The following is a 26,219-nucleotide window of genomic DNA, read 5'->3' as shown; positions in this document are numbered from 1 at the left end:
TTTAATAGCCTTTTATTGGCAGAAATTAAGCAATTTATCATTTATCGTTATAGTAACAAAATCCTTGCTACATATGATCTAAACATACCTGTTTCCTTCATCTTGCTTTTCCAAAGTGCACACTCAATGCCATAGCGTTTAGCCAGAACTGTAAAAATAAATTATTTTGCCAAAGTTAAAATTGGCTTATCAGAGGTTTAAATTGCCAACAGAAAAACTGTCTTATCAAACATTTAAATTGCCAACAGGTATCATGTGATCAAAGAATACATTGTCAGTAGAAATGACCCGAATTGGACATTTCCTTAATAAAACATAAAAGGCAGAAAGCTACTATATGTACAAACCAATCAACAACACCCACAGAGAAAAGAAAATCATTTACTGTGATGAATGTCATCTTGAGCAACAGGCCCACGATGGCACAAGATCGCTCACCTTAGTTCCACAACTCAAACGTGATTCTTTTAGGCTATGGTTATCATTTAACTATTTAAGTTTTTTTTTAATAAAACAGAGAGGACCTAGTTTTGTGATTATCCATCAAGTTGTTCATAAGAACAAGTTATTAAAATGTTTTTTTCTTTCTATATTTAGCTCTCGTGGCCCCTATAGTAGTCGAGCTGTACCATTTCAACAAATTTGAGAGAGGACCTTACTGGTATGTCACAGACCATGTTTAGTAATGAACCATCTAGTAATTCATGAGGAGAATTTAACGTTTATTTACAGGGTTTTATTTTTTTACCTCTAGCGGCCCCTAAAAATCAATCAATCAGAACAATTTGAACAAATACCAGGATGCTATATGCCAAGTTCAATGAAGATCCTTTTAGCGTTCATGAGAAGAAGTTGTTCAAAAAGTTCTTCTATTCTTAGTTCTGGCGGTCCGTAAAATCAGTCGAGCGGAACAACTGCACAAAACTGAGAGATAATTCACAAAGAAGCTATAGACCAAGGTTGCTGGTGATCTTTCAAATGTTTCATGAGATGTTGTTTAAAGATTTTTCTATTTTTTGCTCTGGCGGCCCCTTAAATCAGTCAAATGAGTTTCTACTTTTACTTCTAGTGGCCCTTTACTCAAGTAAACCCATATAAACACACTTTTAAGAGGATCTTGCTAGGATGCTATAGACCAAGTTTGGTGTTACTCTGACCAGCAGTGTAAGAAGAAAAGAAGTTAAAGTAAATATTGACACCGCCGGACACAGAGCGATCACAAAAACATACCCTATAAGTAAAATGCTCAGGTGAGCTAAAATGTCCATCGCCAGACATCGTCAAGCAGTCGGAAAGTCTCCGATGACGAAGTGTGATTGGGTGCAATTCCTACTGGCCAATTTCACGTTTGTGTTAATTAAGGAATACAAAAAATTGTAACCAGTCAAATGCTAAAATTGAGAGACTGGTTTTCAAATAAGAAGCAAACACCAATTCTTTGTAGAAAATTGTAAATCACGCTGTGCACGATGTTGGTAATTGATAATAAAAATACATACATTTATATAACAGGAGCATCACAACTGCTATAACAACAAAAACGCACACTCCAGCTATAATTTCGTGAAGATGTCCCTTGGATACAGCAGCCGGCGGTTTCTTCGGAATCTCAGCGGCTATAACATATATAACATAAGTATTTTACAAACAATGATATATTATTTTAGCATAAGATCTGTCTAGTCATAAGAACACCATTTCAGTTGTCAGACCACTTTGGTCTAAATTATAACAACAGTAAATTTGTCTGTGTTACAACATCACTCAGTTTATCTTACGTAGCCTATGAGACCAATAAACTTGCCTTGCGAGTCACGTCTGGAACAATTCCACTGACGCGTCACAAAATAACTGTATTCTTTTGTATTTCCATGATGGTAATTATACATGGTTTTCATGAAAAAAACAAAACAAAGAGAAATAACAAGTATCTCGTTACAAAATTGACAGTGACATATACAAGGCCAAGACAATGTGCTTAGGGTCTAAATATATTATTAAATAAATGTAGTAGTATAAACATATCTTGAAAGATAAATGTTAGGTTAGACCATACTTTGTTTCTACAGTGTAAGATAGTTGTTAGTCAATGTTTTTAAAGTTTTATTGAAAAGAAAATGACTGAATAAGCTTGCAAATGAAATTTGGAAAACACATTTATTCAGTGAGGGCCTAAATTGTCCACCTGTCATCTCGTAGAATAGCTTTATTATACCAGTATTATCAGAATGATTTGCACGAAGTTTACATGGGAGGAAAAATTAGGTTACTTGGTCCAGTCATACCTTTTAACTTTAAATTGTCACTGGGCTTTAAGAGTTGCCGGTACCGTCATGGAGTAAAATTTTCCAGCGTGGTTTGACTTACCGATTTTCCATTTGCTTGCTATGCACGCTTTACACGTGCCTTCGTCATCCCTACAAGCACAAAGGTCCTTGTCAAATGGATTTTCGTTGTACGGCTCCATCTAAATGACAAAAGATAAACAATATGACCATAATGGCCCTATACTGGTCACCTGAGTCTCACAGCTTGCTTGAGCAGTTTTGGTAGAGGGCCATACAAGTGAAAATATCTGTGAATTTATTTTGAAATAGGGTCAGTGTCTACTGACAAGGAGATTTTCACAAACTAAATAAATATCGGCTGTTAAAGACCTGCTCCAGTCCTACCTTTTAACCTTAAATTGTCACTGAAAAAAACATGAAAGTCCTGACTATGAACTATGAAATGAATTGTGGCGCGTGGCCGTTAACTGTTACCTATTGTAATCATGGGTTGCATACACACAATAGAATTTGAATAGCCGGGGGGCAGGGCTTTAATGTGTGTGCGCGGGTTGGGGTGAATGATAACGCTAGAAACTAACAAAAATATGTATAAAAATCGCGGTCTGGAGAGGCGGGTTGAGGAGGGCGGTGGTCATGAAGGGTTCGGGAAGCGGGAGATACTGTTGACAGGAGGGATGAAGACGTGATACAAGGAGACAATATCATGTCACAACGAACTGAAATGTATGTTTGGAGCTTTTCTAGGGGGCAGGTTGGTGGGGGTGGGGGAGGGTGGAGAGTGGTGATATTGGGGTGGTAGCAGTCAGAGAGGGGTGATGTGATTCTGACAATATCAAGAAACACTAGAAATCAAAAGTAAAAGAAACTCTGGCGGAGATGTGAGGGTGATGTAGTTGGGAGCTTGAAGGAATTTGGTTGAGGGCCACCCAAGAAACATCTATGTAAAATTATTTGAAAATTGGACCGGCAGTTTCAGAGGAGAAGATTTTTTTATAAGTTTTCCATATAGCCATATAAAGAAAACTAGCCTCGTCCCTAGGCAACCATTTCAAATGATACAGAATGAATTGAAGGGGTTTAGTAAAAGCTCATCCAAGGAATGTTGCTGTCAAATTATTTTGAAATCAGACCGATGGTTTTAGAGAAGAAGACTTTATGCCATAAGGGAAGATTACTGCCACCGCTGGCGGCCAAGCTTTGCAAAGAAACAGAATTATTTGAAAGGATTTGGGTTGGTAGAGGATAACCCTAGAGAAATTTCTCTAAAAAAGAAATGGCTTAATTATCACCTAAAGATAAAAAAAATCAATCATTTTTATAATGTTTGTGCATGTATTTGATATAACTAATTACAGAAAATTAAAGGACCACTGCCAAATTCTTTCCTCAAACTGTTACTTTATTGACGCATGTGTATGCACATGCATAATTACAGTACGCGTAAGTTGATCAGCATCATCTTATAAATACATATAACTTATTGTCTATAACTTATGTAACAGCCTATATAATAACCATATAATAATCAAATGAAATGTAAAGGGACCTATCCCCATTCTATGCAAACGCATTTTATTACTTCCCTTTGTAAATCATAATCTAACTATTTTTTTACAATATTATGGAAGCTGCATCCAGATAAAGTATTGCACCAGGGCGACGAGTTGATAGGTACCAGCAATATTGATCAAAGAGACAAGACTCATCTGAGAAGATCAAAAGAACCAGAATTCGCAGAAAGTATCGCCGATGCTCTGCGTTGTTTAGCTATTTTTTGAAAACAGTACTTTTAATGACTAAAAAAGGTCCTTTTTAGGACTGTACATTTTCACGAAAGAAACTCTCTCAATAGTGTCAATCTTTATTTCTCTTCTCTATTTTTTATATGTCTTATCACCGAGACATGAAGGGAACATACAAACGTGTAACATGATATTCAAAACAGGATGTAAACTTAGAATAATGACATATTTATTACTAACACTAGTATTATCATTACATTCATTGAATTCATTGATTTATTGCATATATCTATACATATATATCATTCGATGACAACAATATTACACACAATGTTGGGCGGTTAAAACGGAGGACGGACGTTTTGGCCACGGACGTTTTGGCCCGGACGTTTCGGCCTAGGATCTTTCGGCCTAGGACGTTTTGGCCAAAAAAATTGTTGAAATAGGATGTTTTGGCCAATTTTTTTTTTGCAAAATATGCAAATTCTGATTTTGATATTACTATTTTATCGTTATAGTATAATTGATCATTTTTTAAAGAAAAATTGTGATTGTGATATTTTTTCTAATTGTTTTAATCAGTGCAATTATTTTATTTATTGTCACACTTGTAGTACTGATAAAGTTCAAAAAGAAATAATTAATAAGATTAACACATTAATTTATTGTGTCTTTATTGTAACACTTGTATTGTATTGATCAACAGCAATTTTATTATGTTTGTTGTTTCACTTGATAATTATAAAGTTTGTTTTTGATCATAAACATCAAAGAAATAATCTCCAGAAAATATATTTTGCATTCTATGGAACCAAAATTTATTTTTGGCCAAAATGTCCTACCCCCAAAAAATGCCTGGCCAAAACGTCCTAGGCCGAACGATCCTAGGCCGAAACGTCCGGGCCAAAACGTCCGCTGGCCAAAACGTCCTACATTCGGTTAAAACCACCCCCGGTTTTAACCGGTTAAAACCGCCCCGGTCAATATTCTCTGAAGTGGTCAATACCGGTCAATACTGGTCGATTGGTCAATACTGGTCAATTAGTCAATACTGACTGCTAAGATATTTTGCAGAGTTTATGAACAATTTAAATAATGACTGTTAAGAGCATTTGGGGCTTGATGAAGGTGGTTGCATGCATTATATTTTAATTAAAACAACCTAATCAATACTCCCAAATTAGTCAAAGTGGTCGATTTGTCAGTACTGGTTGATACTGGTCATTAAACTGCTAATTTAACTGAACTTCATTTGTAGAAAGTGTTTCTGTAGCAGTTAAGTGTTTAATTCACAAGTTTTTACTGGAATATAAATTCAATGAAAATTGCTGTGAACAAGTGGACCCTTTCATGGAAGTGGTTTACTTGTGTTTTGATAGCAACTGTCACATTGCGTAATTGACACCCTGTCTTACAATATACAAAAGATTATATATTGCAGACCTGTCTATCTAGTCACTAATTAGCAGTCATTATCAATAATCCCACTGTATTAATGAGATGCTTGAACATGGTAACTTTATCTAAAAAAAAAAAGTTATGCAATCAAAGTATTCAAATGACCAGTATTGACCACTATATTTGTTGATCAGGGATACTATGTAGGACTATAATTTGAATTGACCAGTACTGTCCATTTCAATGAGTGTATTTTATAGTAATTTTTTTTTTTGATTAATTCAAAATAAAGGCTACTATAAGAAAATAAATTGAATTAGATAATTGATAACTTGAAGACAGCATTGAATAAACCAGTATTGACCACTGACCAGTCTAACTCTAAGTATATTGTCCAGAACTGAGCCTGACCAGGACACACTGTCAAGGACCAAAACTGAATCGACCAGTATTGACCACTATACTTTACATAAACAAAATTCTATATTATTCAAATTGCTTTATTATTTTTCCATTACTCTTACAGTCTGTTCTAATCTGTTAATGTGCATTATGTAAAAGTGTTGAATTAACCAGTATTGGCCACCCAAGAGTGACCAAAGTATTGAATCGACCAGTATTGACCGGTATTGACCAGTATTGACCGGTTTTAACCAGTATTGACCGCCGGCCCGGTCAATTTAAATAATTGACCGGCTTTTTGCCAACATTGATTACACATAGACATAAATTAGCCTTTTCCTATATTGGAAATCACCTCCTGTTCTCTCGATGTGATAATGAAAAGTAAACAATTTGTTGGAAAATATACCATTTGAATTAATTCAGTACAATGCAATTCAAGATGGACATACAAAACTGTCTTTAGAGCCGTATGAATAGCCACCTGCGGGCTATTTCACTATTCTTACGGGAGAGCTACACTTACGGGACCGTAGGAATAGCCGGGTGTCAGCTCTTTCACTCCCAAGTCTTTTCACTCCCAGGTCTTTTCACTCCCAAGTCTTTTCCTCCCCTGACTATTCACTCCCATTTTCTTTAAAGAGGTGACTTTTCACTCCCATTTTTATTTTGTTCTCTAGAAATTATATTTTAATAATTGGGAGGTCAATAAAAATTAATGATTTTGAAATGTTTTATGTATTATTTTTTTTTTTGTAATGCAGATTATATATTCTGAGTATTGTGAAAATTTGTAGGATTATTTTTTTCTGAGAGGGGTAAAGATAATCCAAAATATATTTTGGAAATATTAATGAAGGTTTTTATTTTTTTATATATTATTGACTGTGTGATTATTAATAAGTTCTGAAAATGCAAGTTTAATTATTAATATTCTGAAAATGCAAGTTTAGTTTGTTTTGAGTATTTTCAGTATAAAGAGGATATTGAAAAAGAGAGAGTATATTAAGAAAATACCTATTTAATAAAACTTTACTGTGGTGGCCTAAATATGTAATTTAAACTGCTGAGAACTTTTGGGTTTGCATTTATTGAAATTGACTAATAGAAACTATAAATAGAGACTAAAAATGTAACTGGAAAACATTCTAACAAAATTCATACTTCACTGTATCAAAGAAAAAAGAAAAAAAAGAAAATTTTTGATTTTTATGTGTATATTTTTTTAATCCTTTGGTCAAAATTTTCATAAGACATTATAGCATTGTGCATGATAAATTTTTAATTTGTAATAACATTACCTTATTGCAGCAAGCATATTGAAGTTTCAACATTCAACATTCTACAGTCAAAATTGAAATTCACTCGAAACCAATATGATTTTGATAGGCAATATGATCAACATTTTAGAATGGATAAATTTTGTGAAGTCTTGTCATTTCACAGTGAAAAAGGGTCCCTTAACAGTGAAAAAGGCCTTCTTTGATATTTTGAAAACAGTCTGCAAAAGCTGAAGCCAGCGGAAGCTAATTTTTTTTTTAAATGTTGATTCTGCAAAAAATTGAGCGAAAAATCCGTTGACCCAAGTAAGTAAGTAATAACTTTATTTATAGCTGATGACATATTTGACAGAGCTCATTTTCAATATACCGGTAGCTCAATGTATAAATATGTTCAATAAACATGATTATAAATAAACAATAGTGAGAGAACACTTTACAAAAATAAAGAGAAAAAAAATGAATTAAAATTGTATACATGTATAAATAAACAAAATATTCTAAGTAAAGTTAATGACATACATTAATAGTCTGCATATGTTGGAACTTTAAATAATTTGGTAGTCACTATTTTCTGATAGTAATTTTGGTTGAGAAAAGTGCCACTGAAGATAGGATAGGACCATCCGACTCTGGAACTCCCTACCAACTTATGTTAAATCTAGCCCCAGTCTCAGTATCTTTAGAGAGAGGCTGGCGGTGGTCAGTATGTAATTCTATTGCCTCTGTCCCATTTTAACTGTAGCATACTGTCTTTTTTAGCTTTTATTCTTTTAACATTGTAACATATCATTTCTTTAACAACTGTTTCTCTGACAGCGCCGCCCAGTGATAGTCGGAAATCGACGGTTGGGTGAAAGATGTAGATGTAGATGTAGATAGCATTTAATCAAATTATCCAGTTTCAGTTATATTTAGAGATATGAAATTTCAATACTATATATCATACTTGCAATATATTCAAATATTCTTAGAATATCTATTTAGAATTCAGTTCCAACCTAAATATTAAACTTTGAATAGTTTTGAATTGTAATAAATTATAGAAAAAAAATGAAATGAGAGTGAATAGTCACCCCATAAGGTGACTATTCACTCCCATTTTGGGAGTGAATAGTCAGGGGAGGAAAAGACAGGGGAGGAAAAGACTTGGGAGTGAATGGTCCGGAATTCGGAATAGCCACTTCCTTTTTTATTGACCTTTCCTGAGAAGTTAAACCTTCTAAGGTATGTTTTTTATGAGTTTTATCGAAAAATGGTTATGTTTATGATTAAATCAAATTCATAAATAAAATAGGTAAAATTTTTATCTTGAATTTCAAAATTAACCAGGTGCTCTGAACTGATGCATGACGTCATCAGTTTCTCACGAGAGACTGTGCAAGATGTTGCGGTTTGATACTGGTTAGTTAACCAAATGGGGTTTTGCCATAACTTAATGGCCGCGACCATCAGAAAATAAAAACAGCGTCAGTTAAGTTATGGTAGCCAGAACTCTTATCACCCTCAAATGCGTTGACCAATGACTTCGATAGTTTGTGGCTAAAAAAAGGTTACAGCCTGTGGAAACCCTGTGTATATGATAGTTACCGATATTTGATTGCGAATATTTTTCCATTTGACTTATATTATATACAGTACATTAGTGAGGAAAAAAATTATGTTTACAAGAACTCAAGAAGATTCTACAAGACCAATAAAAGTTCCAATACAAGTTACACTAGACTGTCTAGACCAGGCAGACTGTCCAGTGCCCGATTTCCGCGTCGTTTTTAATAGATACAAGATACAAGATACAAATTTTTATTTATAGTCGGGTTGTAACAATAACATAGCTATTAGCCGACTTAGAAAAGACTTGATTTGGATACTTGCCTCTGATGAAACTAATTGTCTATCATTTGTTCCCACACTAACACTGAGTTTTCATTAATGATACAGCTATAAATGCTAAAATTAACTCTATTTTTTTTCTATCTCATTACAAATGTCAATTTCTGCAAAGCCACCTACAGCATGCACAAATTAACTTTCGATTCTATTTCCTGTTTTATAGCGTAACATACCGTGGTTTTGTCTATTGCTCGTGACGTGCCGTCCCTTACAAAACGACATGTATAACATAGTTCATGTAATTGAGATGACCTAGTCATTTCCTCTACTCCGTTTAACACAGAAGAATTGAATGTACTGAATGCTTTCTGTTTGTGGATTTATGTTCTACATAATTATCAAATATAAAAAGATTAATCTTGTTTCTAAGACGCTGTGTAAAAAGAAATCCTACATCCGTGTGTCATGTGTGGGGGTTAGAGAAAGTAAAAGACTGTCAGGTTTCTTAGGCTATCAATTCACTTAGTGCTTCCTAATAGTTGTGATAAAAAGGTGCAAAAACCTTCATTCCCTTAACCACAGGTGCTTGAAGCTCTATCAACGAAATATATGTGCAGGTTAGATCTCTTGAAGTATATATTAGGTGGGTGGGATATGGTATAGAGGATATTTGTTTGTTTTGAGTGAATATGGAATATATCTCACTGAGAAGTGAGAAAATTTCAAATATTTTCACGAGCGCGTAGCGCAATTTTCGACATTTAATAAATTATGCAACAAAAGTAGAGTTTTACACATGAAATAAAAAGAAAATTTGTTTGTGTCAGTGAAATATCAATTTTATTTCACTCGTGAGCACCAAAAAAAGTCATTTTCACTCGTGGCTACGCCACTCGTGAAAATATCAGTTTTTGATGCTCACTTGTGAAATAAAATTGATATTTCACTGAAACAAACAAATATCCTCTATGTAGTAGTTGACTGTAGTGTCGGGACTGTCTTGTGTAAGGTGTAGGCCTAATTAACATATTGCTTTGGACATATGTTGGATCAACATCTACATGATAATATAAACCATTCTGTGAAATAAAATTAGTCTACTATGTTGTCTTCTAAAATGCAATGTATTCCAATTTTTAGTCTACTATGTTGTCTTCTAAAATGCAATGTATTCCAATTTTTAGTCTACTATGTTGTCTTCTAAAATGCAATGTATTCCAATTTAAGTCTTTTATGATATTTGTGACTGTGCCCGGGGTCTTGCTATAATTATAAATTTGTAAAAAAATCTTGCAGCTTGTCTTTGAATGTTTCCTAGATTATCTATATCCTTCTGATGGTTAGGGTCCCCTCCACTAGAACAGTATTCTAAAGTTGGTCTTACAATAGTATTATAAGCAGCTGCCTTGGTAGAACTTTTAGAAGAATGTATGTTACGTTTTAAGAAACCTAAGCTCTGACTAGCTTTATTAGAAGGTTTATTTAAATGAGGAGACCAAGATAAATTTGATGATACTTCCATGCCTAAATAGGTGGCTTGACTGACAACAGACAGAGGCCGATTGTGCAAGGTGTAGATTGTATTTATAGATTTTCTGGACCAAAAGACATGCAGTATGTGGCATTTGTTTACATTGAATGACATCTTCCATTTCTGCTCCTATCATGATAAACTGTCAGGGTCCCCTTGCAGCTGAGCTAAATCATTCTTAGAATTTATTGTCCTATAAACTACACAGTCATTTGCAAAAAGGCGTACGCTTGTACAGAAAATAGAAAGTATTGCAAGTTCACAACGAGGAAAAACAAACAAATGAACACAGCAGGGCAGCCGGAAAAAAATCACTTTCAGTTTCAGTTGTCGGAAATTATTATAAATGTTGCGATTTCGTTACTTCTTGACAGTACTTATTTATAAAAGCACTCAAGGAATATGTAATATTATGTAGAGGAACTCTTATAAACGTTAGATATGCAGTTAACAACGAAATAATTTAATGATATTGGTTCCACAGTCTTATTCTGACATATGTTTTCCAATTTTTTTAGGTTAACTCAGAGGCCCTAAACAGTCGTCCAAGGAAATGCATTTGTTTGAGCCGCGGCTTCAATGTTTACCTTGCCCTTAGTTATGTTTTAGGGCCTTTTAGGTCAGTGTTGAGTCTCCGACTTGCTTCACCTTACACGCTTTTTACGATGTAGAATATGTTTCATGTGAAGAAGATATCCAAGTTTAAAGTGTACATTTCTTTAAATAATAAGTGATAAAGTGCATGATCCATATATTGAAGAAGATACTTACGTCCTTGGTAGTTTACGTTCTATTTCTTTAAAAGTCGTTTTCAGAGTTACTTATCGTCATAACCCGCCCGCTTAGCTCAGTAGGGAGAGCGTTGGTCTACGGATCGCGGGGTCGCGAGTTCGATCCCCGGGCGGGGGCGTATGCGGAGAACAGGTTTGTACTGGTACAGAATCCAGGAACACTGGTTAGGCTAACTGCCCGCCGTTACATGACTGAAATACTGTTGAAAAAAGGCGTTAAACCCAAAACAAAACAAACAAAAAAACACAATTTATCGTCATCCGAGGAGTATTTTATAAACACTTATATTATTCTTAACTTTTTAATGTTTTTATAGTTTAACATTTAAAAACTGAAATTGTAACTTTCACAAACACATGAATAAAATATCAAGTCCCGACATGTATTCTAAGTATTTTTCATAAAATTTTGTTAACTTTACCAAGGACGTTATTTACATCCGTAATCTTACTTTTGTACGGCATTATAGTTCAAGGTTAAATATCTAAATAGCCACATTGGTTTTTCCTTTCACGCTTCTTTGTCCAACATTCATGAAACCCTGTCATATTGTCTGCTTGCCTAGGGTTTGACGCGGAGTTTCCTTTTGGGGCATTTTGCGTTCGTACTTGTCAGAAATAGGATTTAACAAGAAAATTAATGTATTTTAAGTGTCAGCCACAGTTAAAAACAAAGGCATTATGAGTCTTTAAGGACGATGTTTATAATGATAGTTCATACAATATAGGGGAAAGAATTGGAAAGAATTGGACATTTCATGTGAAATTGATGTTTACTGATGTTGGAATATCAAATATTTAGTTAGATCAAAATGCAAACTTTAAAAATCAATTCTTTGTTATCAAAACCAGAATAATAGAAATCTATAAACAATATTGGTAATCAAATGTTATACCAACTCAGATTACTATATACCTGTATATGCTAGACGTCCTTGGTAAATATCATAGAATTCCTCAGAAAGATATATATTATGTCAATGATTGTACTAGAAAATGAATTTCACTTTTCACTTATTTCTCCAAAATACTATGACCTAAGACGAGAAAATTTTAAAACATATTATTGCAGATGGCCGATTTATGAGAAAATTTGAAACATTAATGTCAAGCGAAAAAACAAAGGATTTATGCAATCTTTCTAACTAATTAATGTTGCATTCAAATTTAGAGAACTAACTTAATTTTTGATTTTGCTATATTTTTTTTCAAGAGGTTTGATCATATCACTACTTTCTCAGTTTGTAAATTTGATATTTTGCAAAGTGTTCAAATACTGTGTGCAGTTGTATAGATTTGTATCAATATAAACTGGCAATAAATGTGCATATGCAATGTAATGCCAAATAAAATTTCTGTTCCGTTCTTTTCTGTTCTGCTTTGTATTGTACGTTGTTATTTCTGATGAAAAGGTAAGGGTAGATGTCCCGGTAGCACAGAACACATGAATCACAGCTAGAGAGCAATGCATCGCATATTAAGCCCGCAACAAAAAGAAACTGTAGCGGAAAGATATATACAGCTGACGGGATGCTCCAAAAATCCAATAACAATTACATTTAAATTATATGCAAGATGCTAAAGGTATGGGGGATGGTAAGAGGTAGAGACAGGAATAGGGGTGGGGGGGGGGGAGGGGTTGTGGGAGCAAGGATAAATATTAAAATGAGAAGTCCAGAATCCAAACACACTGTCTACCTAGACTGCTTACTACAGCAGCGCAAACACGGACTCACACGAGATCAAAACACGCACGCATGTTAAACAACACGCACGCATGTTAAACAAGACTGCATATAGATAATCTTGCTCTTCTGAAAACCGTGTTCTCTTTGTGTAAAATAACTTCCCACTGAGAAAGGCTCCGACATTAGTGACAAATACCAGATTGTATGAAGTAAAGCATATAAATAGGGTCAATATGAGGCATAAGTACACATATGTCCTCAACAACTTGTCTGAAAGCCTAACATTAAGAGCCTAACTTTTAGGGACACGACTAAGCAAGTTGCAGGACAAAATTCCACTCCCTCCGTCCGTTTTTGTAGGATTTTTAGGAGAAAACCATTACGTTGTCTTACACTGTATTAGACATCGCAATATGAGATAGAAAAGCAGAGCGACTAACTGTAGACGGGACAATCACAAAACATGCACTGTGCTTTACTATTCGTTTTGTATCCTCTTTTGATAAACTTCCTATTACAGCTATTTAATTAAAATAAGCATTACGTTTAATTTTCCGCAGAAAAAAGTCAAAACTTGTAGAGGCGTTTTATTGGTCATTTTTAATCTATTTACTTAGTGAGATAAGTAAACTATATGGCATATAAAATTAATATCATCTATTAAATGCATCATTGTTTTGAAGTAAATTAAAGTCAAACGTTTGTCATTTAATAAAAATGAGTAAACGTAAAGTGTTGGGTTTTTTTCACTACGTAATTTTGTAAGGTTTTTACAACCAGTTTTGCTAATATTTCTCTGTTGAGACAGGAAGCTGGAATAGAACTCCATATGATGAGAGAAAATGTACCCTATGTAATTCAAATATTGGTGACGAATTTCATTACTTACTTGAATGTTCTATATTAAATACGTTAAGGAAACAATATATCAAACATAGAGGATATTACATGAGTGTCTTTTCATATTGAATTTATCAAACGATTTGAATAAAATAATAAAATGCGAGGCTTAAATAGGAGAAATAAATAAAATACATATTTTGTTGACAATATATAACTCGGTAGTAATTCTAAAGGCTCTCTACGGGTGTGAAATGTGAAATTCCCTATGCCAGACATATATACTCAGACTGGAGAGAAGCCATCGACTTTGTTTGAAACGATTGCAGGGACTGCCGATATATTCTTCCAACGATATTGCCCTTGGAACACTCGGTGTATATTCCATTGAATCAATTGTTGATATAAAAAAGTTACAGTTCTTTGGTCAAATTTGCCGACTGCCTGAACAATATATTGCCAAGCGGCTTCTCATTCACAGACTGACCAGATATTTGAACACGGATCGTCAAACCCAAGGCTTTGTTCCAGACTTGTACAGACTTTTGAATAAATATAGCCTGATGGATTGTCTTACCACTTTTCTGGCAACTGGTCGTTTCCCGTCGAAACATGTTTGGTGCACCAAAGTTAAGACAAGTGTCCATAATCTCCATTACAACAACCGAAAAGTTAGGATTGAGCGAGTTGTGGAGAGAGCTATTTTTGAATATATATTCAAGACTGAGAAACCTTGTATAATATGGAGGCTATGCCTTGACCAGCCATCCCTAAAGCCTGTCTGCATAACAGCTATTAATTGTCTAAGTCGTTTGTGCTCAAATGGGAGAACAGAAATATGTAACAAGTGTAACTGCTGTACCGATAACATTGTACTTCATAAAATACACCACTGCTTTAAAAATAGAGAACTCAGAAAATCACTGTTCCGAAGTATTATTCAGTTCTTTGGCTATGAAGTGTTTTTTCAATATATGAGATTAAGTGAGACCTTACAAGTCTGTGAACTTGTCTCTGGTTTGTTCTGTTTATCAGGAAATGCGCATGATGAATTTCATAAGATAGCTCTCAAGTTTTTGCATTATCTGTTCATATAATATTACTGTTAATGAAAATGTTCAGCTGGAAATTTATCATAACTTGCTCTTGCTTTTCGTTTCGGTAAGATCTTGTTCTCATGATGATATTTCAATACTGGTAATTCGAGGTTGGCGGTATGCTCATTGCTACATTACATATTTGCATAGCATAATAATAATACTTGTATTATTCATCTGTTTATATAAAAGTATTTGGAGTGAATATGTACCGCTTGACATTAAATATAACTTGCTCTTGCTTTTCGTTACTGTAAGATCATGTTCGTATTATCTCAATAGCGGTTATTGAAACACTTGATATTTAAGATATCTGCACACGTTTCGATAGTTATTGTAAACATCTTAAATAACTTGAAATAGTTACATGAGTGTTGATTTTATCTGTATATTTTGTACATGTTTGTAAAATTGTATTGAATTTGTTCATTGTACATGCATATCTTTATCATATATGTTGTAAATATGTTCTGCTCTCCCTCGAGGAGGAAATAAAAGTATCTATCTATCTATTACACTCCCGCGACGTCAAACATGTGATATAGTACATGAGTCATAGGGTTGATTGGTACCACCTCGGGGGATTAATTCTCATAGTGATTTTTGGAAAGGTATACTACCCTGGAGTAAGATAATATATGATAGCAATGTATCGGCGGTAGCTTTTGGTGTGATATCATCCTATTATATGCCTACACTTAGATACAAGTTCAGGTGAGCTAAAATATATCCAATTTAGACATACGAATTATGGAACATATGCTATTCAGTTTGAATAATTGGTGTATTTGTAACAAGTATTTAAGAACAAATAAATAAAATATTTCCTTAATTTTCGACATTTTTGGGTTGCTTCTTTGAATAAATCTTAATTAGAATAATGATTATAAAGAACATCTTAACAGCATGGACAACTATTCAGCATAATTACAGTTCATAATTAGATTTTCTTCAGATAGATGTTAGACCTTGAGGTGCCATTTCCCCATGCCTTCCCTAAGGAATTCCACATTATGGTTTTCGGAAAGTACATACTGAATGCTTTTTATTCCTACATAAATGCCGTTTGATTGTTCGGGCTTTTGTAATTTACGGGACATTTAATATGTTTCCTAAAAACATTTAAGACGATGAAATTGTGTTACATAATGATTAAGAAAAAGTGCATTCTGTAGCTTATTAACAGTCTTATTTAACCATGAATTGAATGTACTTTAAAACAAGATTTCTTTCACGCACACGTTAACATCTAAATTAGTGTAATGTACGTAACAGTGATTTTATTACCAATGTTATAGATATTTTACTCGTACTTATAACCCAATAACCAAGATGTTATGATTCTTCATACAATTGAAAGTACAGACTGAATAGTGTTTCTTATAACTGTTTTTTCTGCGGTGGAAGGAACTTTTCCATGATGTAATCTCTGTATAAGTTTGTATGTTACCAAAATGTTACAAAACTGAAATTTCTAAAGTAAAGAAAATTCCCTACACAGATCGGGAAAAATTATAACATTTTATAATAACTATACATAATTTGTATTGTTAAACTAGATATTTACTAGAATGCAGTGAATCACCATCTCATTGCAATAGTTGTGCGAATTTTACGTTACAATAATATGTGTTACCGAAATCAGTACAAAACAATTATAAATGTTCAAGAACATAATTTTACATGTATATATTATAATACGTTTTAAAATTAGGTTTTATACAAATAGAAAACAAATAGATACTCATTGGAACACCATGATTTCATAGGGACACTATCATTCTTATTTTAAATGTTAGAAATCTTCTGACACTTACTTATTAACAGATGACACATATATTCAATCATAATTATTTGACCTTCAACCGATGTTTATGTAAACAATTAAAGGAACTTGCTGACAATCCAAGCCTTGAAAATCTGTTGAAAGTCAAACAGCGTTCAAAGAGTACTTTCAAAAGTACCAACATTTCAAAAGTGTCAGAGAGAGACATTACGGAAAAGGGCACACTTCTGTATATACTTTATGGATATCATTCATTATATAGTGGCATTAATAGAGGCCATAAATGTCAACGACCTGGATGTGCATATAGGAGTCTGCCACAAGTTGTGCCCACTATCATTTGCGTCCAATCATCTGAACGAAACAATGTATCTACCTGCGTATCCGCTAGTTTATACTAATTTGTTTTAGCTCGATTGTAATGAAAGCGTCAAGCTTATTGGTATCACTGTCGAGTCCGCTTCATGGAAAACCAATACTGGTGTCAATAGAAAAGTCATGGTTGTGACCCCAGTGGGACTCGAACCCACGACTCCTGGATTGAGCCGACACCTTATCCACTAGACCGCCGCTCCCCTATCTGTTCCTTATGATGAATCTTAAGTAACCCACCCTTGTGCAGAAAAGTTTTTGAGGGGTCATGGCTTCAGTGTGTCTAGATCAGCCGTACCAGCATCACAGAATGCTGTAAAACTTACTATAGAACAGACTATCAACCTTCATGTCAAGAAAAAGAAAAGCATCATAAGTTTCAGCAGAAAATGTTCTTCATTCTACAGGTGCTATTTAATACAGCACATGCGAGCTAAATATGTTGAAGCTACACAACCGAAAACAGACATGACTTTAGAAGACATATCCACACACAAAGAAGTGGAACCTGCGCAGATCAAAGCCGATTATGCGGATGTAAAAAAGTGATGACAGTTGTAGAAAAATTTATGTTTCCATTCAAAGCTGAAAGAAATGTGCCTGGACTATTCGTGATACAAGTTAAAGCATAGCAAAAGTTCCTTCTAGGGCACATCTATATACATATAAAATGATCATCTTGTAAAATTTTGGTTGCAATGTCTGTCTTATACTGCCAAAAAATGCCAAGTAAGTATTTACGCTAGTTATTTAACATAAATTGTTAAATCCAACAACAAACAAGGAAATTCATTGATGTAAGCATCAAAGACGCCGCCAAGTGTTGTGTCTGAAGTACGTTTATTTCAATATAAGAATTCCCCTAATCAATACTTTATTAGTCTGACCGGCTACAAATTATCAACATTAGCACATGAAACAATATACTAGTATGTTATAAACTGTTTAAAACATGAAGAATAAACATGATAGAAAAGTATTACCATGCAATACACATCCTCTGCTTGCAATGACATTGACATTTCGAGTAGGTGGTCCCTTTACATACAAAATTAAAGTTATTATTTCACTAAGGCCAGCACCTGTGAAATCTTATCTGCAGGATCGTGTGTATGAAGTTTCACAGAAATGCCGTTTGTTGGAAAATGAGGTTATGTTAAAAGATAATTATTTCCAAGTTGTGGTTCACAGAAACCATTATTTTTATTATCATGTAATGTAATGAGTGTTTTCTGATATATGTCTATCTGGTCGACTGAATGTTTGTTATGTTCTTCAAGAATGGAGGAAATAACATCCTCGGGTTTAGTAATATGTACTCCACGGAACGCGTTCAGACAGAGAGTCGCCTCAATTAGGAAAGAATAGTCTAACGTCAGAGGTTATTTCTAAGGTCATAGATTTTGACTGGCCAGCTTGTAATGACAACAGCTTTCGGTATCAGTAGCTCAGTCAAGTGTGACTTACCGAATTAAAATATTCCTTCTCAAGAGGAGGAACAATTAATTGTTGAACGCGCATGCTGTAGATATAGAATTTATTTCCTTTGTCCTTGGCAAAATATGGAAAAAAAGACAGACAAAGCCAAACAATTATACTACGTTGAAGGAAGTATCCAGCTGCAACAATCATACCATTCTATTGAAAATGTATCTAGCATCATTGATGGCGATGCGTTCATAGTAGATTTCGTTGCATATACATACTTTTCCAAAACAATCTAGTCTGTCGAAAGAAAACGACGTGGAACTGCACCAACACTTCTGTTTTCTGGTCCAAAATACCAAAACATCCGCAGAATTGGAAATATTTCATGAGCAATGATGACAACAAAACTCAATTATGTTCAGACAGCTTCACTGGCGGGACGTCAACATGTGTGCTCCGACGACGTTCAGGAGGACAGAGTCATTTGTATTTGCAGTATAATGGTCATCCAAAATATCGGAACATCAACAAGGTTAGGTACGAAATGTTTGTCAAGAAGAACGGCAACCAAGACGGCGTTAATGATAGTTCCGACGGCATAAGCATGACCCTGTTGCCACCATATCAGACCAGTCAGCTATCAGTTACTTATTCTTTACTTATATTAATCTACAAAATTGTTAATATACATATTTGCGTAGCTATTGTAAACAAATAGGAAAACGTATTATAATAGACTCAAACTTGATACAATCCCTTAATGTATTCTACATTCAATTAATACTTTTGTAGTTTTATTCATATAAAATTAAACGACTGGTGTTGATAAAAATTGCTGTAACTTGAGTGACAAAAAGATTGTTCTTGATAAACGTGTTGACATATTGTGCAACACTGACATAAACGAAACCATTGAAACTTATGAGCTAACCAATATTGACGATACCTTATAAGACTTAGACAGTAATAAAGAGTCTTAACTAAGAATGTTCTAGTATGTTGAATACATAGAACATGTGGTTTATTGAAAACAAAGAATAACCTTGACATGATATACAATGACTGAAAATAATAACAGCATATTACCGATTACGGTAACATATTGTAACATAAATTACACTTTTCCATTCAATTAATTAACATGACATTTGATATCTAATTGTGGAATGATTTTATTGATTGTTAAAATGTTTCTTTTCTAAACATTATACTAAACAACAACCACTTTATCATGTTTATATAAAATCTTATAAAAATCTTGATTTTATGGTAACGTATTTTACTGTATAAAAGTACCACCTGGTATTATTCAGCATAAAAATGTTTACTGTTTAAGCATAAGAACATTGATACAGAAGTAGGCATGAATATGCACCTTTTAGATATACATGTATCAGATAGTAAGACATCATGTTTAAACCACATAATTTGTATTTTGCGGTTACATGTGTATTGTCACGTAAATTACAATAACAACAAGGTAACTTTGATATTAAAAACTAATGGCCTGCGAACAACTGTCTAATTATAGATTTAACATATCAAAACTAGTTCAGAAATTGCTTTGATTTAACGATATTCATACTTTTCTGTTCCATATCATTTATAGAAGTATTAATTAATTTCAAACAAGTAGGTAACGCACATTAATAGGCCGTAAATTACAAGCGCCCCAACAACCAATGGCAGACAACTTGATTTTGTGATCTGTAGAATTCTACTGCCTTATACTTATATGTATTTAAACATGTCATATTAGTTCAAGAATGAGCAAAATACCTTTCTAACTGCATATTATGAAACAATATTTGTGTTCTTTAATTATGTTTAAGCACTGGTCTATGTGCGTCTATAATTGCAATCACTAAACGTTAAAGAGGCAATAGTTCAACAACAGTTCTATAAAATACATAAAATACGTAAACCAAGCTGTTTGTCTATCAATTTCGAAGCAAATATAGTCAAAAATAAGAGAGAACCATTAGTTTGAAATAGAAAGTCTTTTTATGTATAACAGAAATTTGATGAAAGTCTATTTTGGGATGGGGTTACTGCATGGCTAATAACTCACAAAAAGCTACCACCACTGCAATGCTATCACATAGTTTCTGAATTGTCAGAGGTTTACCTATCCAAAAATAGCATTGAGCTTTAATCCCCTCGGATGGTACCGCTGGCCAAAATTACTGGGTCTGGCTCATGGACTAATAAAGCAATTTATTCGTTGTCCAAATATTATTACATTCTGTAGAATTATGAATACAGATACCAATAATCATGTTCTTTATAGAAAGTTTTGTCTGTTTGTAAAAGAGATTATACTGATGTTTCAACATTGACATTTCATATGTACAAATATTCAGATTCGGGTCCTACTCCCGCTTTGTAATGATTTACTATATTTAAACATTGAATAATACATGCCTCACTATATATTTGTATAATTTGGTACCTCATATTGTCATGTATACCATGAAATGAGAGAAATAAATATTGTATTGTATTGTATTGTATCTTTAGATAATCAAAATATTTTTAGCGACAATATCATAACAAAGATCAGAAGTCACAAGAAGGTATAGTTCACAAATTGGTATAAAGATCATAACAACTTAACGATGTACTTATTGCATGACTGGCCCAAAAACCATTCCACGGCAACAATATCAAGTTACGATATCAAGTTACAATATCAAGTTACAGTATCAAGCATGACTTGAATGAGTATGAAATGTTCGCGCCCAATGACATCATACTTTGAAACCAACAAGGAAATTCTAAACAAGGTCAGGAAGTTAGAACTGTTTCGATTACGTCATGCTTTCGGATATGTGAAGAACGACTGCGATTTTTTTTCACGTTATTAAATTAAAAAAATGATGTTGACTGTTTTATTTGCATTCTCTCTATTAGGTAAGAGTTTAATAGTTTTTAATAATGTTTTTAAGACAAGTTTTTATCAAGTTTTTAAACTGTGGATGGCACAAGCTAAACTTTGTTATTACTTTTCAATACTTCATTAACATTTAATTTCAATTAAGGGGGTTTAAAATTTAGCAGATGCAAAATAAAACAGCACTGAATATCATTTAGATATATAAGAATAATATAGAAAATGGGTGAATATCGGATACCACCTTGTAGCATTTCAAAAATGATAAATACTTTGATATCATTGATTTTTAAAACACGTTACATTTATCATAAAAGATAAAAAAAAATGCCATTTATTCAATACACTGTGAGCTGTGTTGGATGTGAATTTCAACAATAACTTAAGGTATCACATTATTTTACTATTACATGCAGGAGGTATGCAGCGGAGATATTGTGAGACTTCAAGGTAGCATTATTATTTCGCAAAAGAGGGAGTGCTTAGTCTTCGATGCAAAGCTAATAATTGTTTTTATTGCACACTCATCAATACTTTAAGCAGGCAATGAACTAAAATACAAAGTGCAAGTAGGTACTACCTGTGTAGTCAACTGCATCAAAGTGCTTATCTGGCCTGCCTGCCCGAGTAAAGTTTTAAAAACACTGGAAATGAATACTTTAATATGACGGCGTATATTAATTATAATAAAATTTTACATAATGTGGACCTTGTTGTCCTAATTAAGCACCCGGAGATTGAAGTTATGCATGTAATACGAGTATTAACAGAAAGAAGTTCAAAAGTGCTACAATGAATACTTTCCAAACACACACAAAAAAAAGAAAACAATTACAAATAAAAAAAATCTGTTATATGATTTATTCTAACACGACCCGATTATTTTCGCTGTTAAACAATTTGTGCGTAATTATACAAACATTCACTGTTTGTTCGTCACAATGATTACATCATTGCGTGTGCACAAGAAAAGAAAACCACAGAAACAGGCAACGTCGTCAGATATGTACATATGAATCGGAATAATATATCTCAAACAGTGCATAAAATCATTGTTAGTCGTTTAGATATGTATTGTCATGTAATTCCTTTGCATCTCAGAACTCGAAACAGTGATATTCTACGACAAATGACAGTTTAAAATTGTGTTATATCACGTCTCAAACTAAACATGAATAAACAGGAAAAACAGGAATATGTCTATTCCGGGATACACGTCGGGACTCCGCGGAATAATTTCACGAGAGCGAAGCCTCATTGAATTTTATGGCAACGTATAACCGATCTTTGATTGTCCTAATACAATTAAACAGGATTTTGCTATTCATTATTTCGATTCTAACATGTCCATGATCTAAAACAGAAGATAAAATACAGTAGCGCTCTTTCTTGGTCGCAACATAAACATTGTCGTCATCTCCCATCAACGTGACGTCATTTATGCTTAAGGCGTGTTTAACAGAAATATTAGAATTACATTTAAACAGTTGGATTGAATGTAGTTAGCACCTTCCAAGTAAAGGTAGGTTGAAATATATATCTAAAGCTGACTTGGCAGATCAATAGTAGCAAATGAAATGGGTACTGGTAGGATAAGATACATTTTGTAATTTATCTTGCCTCCTACAAGTTTCTTGCATTTCTATTGGTCAATAGACGTCACGTGGAGACAGGATATATTCCATATCCTGCTAATACATTTCAGATATGAATTTTGATTTAAAAAAGTGGCTGCCGCTTTGTTAATTTACAAAATATTAGATTATAGCATGTAAGTAAAGGGTAGTCGGCAAGATAAAATCGTTAAACAGCTTGTTGGTGACAGGATACGGGATATACGCTGTCTCGAAAATCCATATCATATGAATTTCCTCGACAGCGTATATCCCGTATCCTGTCAACAACAAGCAGTGTAACTAATAACATACTCGGCATTTTAACGAGCGGACGGAGTATCGAACGGAATGGCAAACATTTACATCCGTATATTCCATATTGTCCCAATTTTCATAAAAAAAATCAATGTATCTTTAACTCTTTAAGTTATCGCAAAAGTTATAATTGTCACATTTATCTTGTATTTGTTAAGAAGAAAGTAGCATTTTTTTATATCAGCAAAATAAAAGGATGAGTAAAGTTTTCGCATGTCCTATGTATACACCAAGTGATCGATCATTTTAAGTTCTTGTAGGATCCACTTTATATGACTGTCTGGCAGACTGACGGACAGCCAGACGATTAGGGGTTGATTTAGTGGCAAAACATAAGTGTCAGCCGGTGAAACACCAAAGGGCTTATGATCAGATATTTTGCATCTTACTCTCTTTTTACAAATTTTGGCTTCACAACTATTAACTGAGTGTTGTTTTGTCCTTTTTCAATTTCTATTAAGTCGTACTTCGTAGGCTGATTTTAAGATCCAGAAGACAGGGAGACAAATATATATCCTGAACAGTGAAAACTTTGAAGCATATCATGTGATTTCATAGCGGACGCTTCAAGTGAATTGTTATATAATGTACTCACCGGAACAAAAGTATAGTGAACACGACTACAAGCTTACATTCTGAATCACCAACTCCAGGTCAGAGTCGAAAATAAAATTGGAGACTGAAATGGGCCTAAGTCACTTACCTGAAGAGGACCTTGGCCATCTACATTGTAACGATATTTTTTCTGCGATGGCCCAAAAATGCGTTACCATTAGAATAGACTTCAAGAAAACATTTTTTTTGTTTGCTTTAGTTTTAGCCCAGGTGAAAAGGGATCAAGCAGAACCATTTGAACAAATTTGGGAGAAACCCTGAAAATGACGTTACAGACCAAGTTTGATGAAGATTCATTAAGCGCTTTAAGCAACATGGTTTTTAGCATCATCGTAAGGTTATAAATTGGATACCTTGTTATATAGGGTAAGAGCCAGGCCAGGTGAGTGATACAGGGTATTGTTAAAAGGGTATTGGTGTCACTTGATTGTTAGAAGTTGCGTTGGTTAAAACTTTGTACCGGTCAATTCAATATTCAGCATAGTTGGATGGCCGGCTTCGGCGTTATGAAATGACCTCTCTGAGCCAGTTCCCGTAATTCGACTTAAATTTTCAAACAAAGCTTTTGTTTAAGCTAGTTTTAGGTGAAAGAGTTTCAAATTGTCGGGCGTGGTGTCATTAGACAGTTCTTTTCAAATATTATTGGGATGTGTTGAAGTCGGATTGATTCCCCATTGAGACAGTGCCTTATTTCATATTAGAACTGTTGTCACTGCAAATTTATAATATGCAAATTTAAATCACCCATTATGTGGTAAAATGTTTCCAGTGAAATCAAAGAATTCAACAACGAACTGGTTACCAATCGATAGAGCCGGGGTTCTATACACACCCACTACTTGTATGATCAAATTTTTGAAAACGGGGTTCCAAATATACATTCAAAGCTTTGAACAGTACAGTATGTTTCCCTTCGCATATTGATCGTGTTTCTACAAGTGACCGCATACCACAGCCTTTTTGATTTTTTGTTAGGTACACTTAATTTATATAGTCAGAGTTTTTCTCGTGCGAGTACCAATTTTCTGTCAAAAAGAGCGAACTCTATTCTCCCATCCCTGATGTATTTACACACAAAATCATCTTTGTTCACAACAGATTTACAGTTCAGAGTAATGCAGGATACATGCATCTGAGCTTCAAACAATGATTTTATTCAACGATAAATCTTTGTTATTTCTTCAACAATGCAAAACCTTACTGGTCGGGCTAGAAATCATTGATCGCTGCAACTAACTATAAATCAATCGAATATGTAAGATAATGAACTAAAGGAGTGAAACGAAGTCAATAGTTCTTTCTCTCCAAGTCTACAGTTTTATTAGGCTGGCGATATTCGCCAGACTATTATAACCATGTATCGAGATTCCACAAAGTTCAACAGGTGCTGAGACTGACAACAAAAGATATAATTTCATGCGCAATTCAAATTATATATACATTTCTAAATGAAAGTAGATGTATTTTACATTTTGCGTGACTGATCGACGGTTTACAAGTATACTGATGTATACTTGACAGATCTTTCAGTCTTAGTCACGTTAAACATAAAAGTAATAAACGGACCAGCGACTCGTTATACGATGTTGTTCGATGCATGATGTATGACCTACGATGTGCTCCGATTTATGGTGTACTTGATTTACGATTTGGTCAATTTACGGTGTACACGATTTACGGCGCATGGCCCTGGTTGCATTGAATATAAACACTAGTTCAATGTATTTTACTTTAAAATTAATTTACTTTTTACCCTGCTTTAGCGCTACAATATTTTACATGTTTTATATTGTATTTGGCTGAATAAAACCACAAAGTTTGTATACATAAATTATATTTCATAAAATACCTCTGAGTCTCCCTTTCAATTAAAGCAGAATTCAGTCACGGCAATTCAATTACTTTTGTTCCAAATAGTGGGAGTAATAGTCGGAATAATTTGCTTCCCTGCCGTCGTCGTCTAGCCATATTGTTATCGACATTACTTTTGGACGTCAATAAACATCCAACAGGCTGAACACCAGACCACGTCGAAAAGGAATTCATTTTGCAAGGCAAAACCGTTCTTTCTTTGCTGTTAACTCTATAGAATAATACGAAATACATTTTCTAGGTTTGTACACATTGTAACTATTACACATCTTCAACACGCATTTATTTCCAGAACTGGAATACATACAATAAAGTAGCACTACAATCAGAGGCACATTAATTGTCTAATTGGTCATCGTTTTGGTTAAAGAAGCGCCAACACCGAAACGAAAGGTGTCATACCTCCGTTACTTCTATTCACCATTAAAC

General features: G+C 33.9%; 1 protein-coding gene across 1 annotated transcript in view; it reads right to left on the bottom strand.

Moving 5' to 3' along the window:
* LOC128559272 (uncharacterized) overlaps nucleotides 1-26,219 on the bottom strand; it is a 29,877-nt gene that overhangs the window by 3,169 nt on the left and 489 nt on the right. The window contains exons 2-5 of the mRNA XM_053550540.1: nucleotides 2,368-2,467; nucleotides 1,805-1,858; nucleotides 1,500-1,616; nucleotides 89-148 (exon numbers count right to left, since the gene is read on the bottom strand). Of these exons, the coding sequence (XP_053406515.1) occupies nucleotides 89-148; nucleotides 1,500-1,616; nucleotides 1,805-1,858; nucleotides 2,368-2,467 (331 nt within the window). The remainder of the gene's footprint in view (nucleotides 1-88; nucleotides 149-1,499; nucleotides 1,617-1,804; nucleotides 1,859-2,367; nucleotides 2,468-26,219) is intronic.

This window comes from Mercenaria mercenaria, chromosome 9 (assembly GCF_021730395.1).
Source record: "Mercenaria mercenaria strain notata chromosome 9, MADL_Memer_1, whole genome shotgun sequence".
In the NCBI taxonomy this organism is placed as follows: domain Eukaryota; kingdom Metazoa; phylum Mollusca; class Bivalvia; order Venerida; family Veneridae; genus Mercenaria; species Mercenaria mercenaria.
Note: the sequence above shows the minus strand (reverse complement) of the source record. Positions and strands in the feature narration are given on the sequence as shown.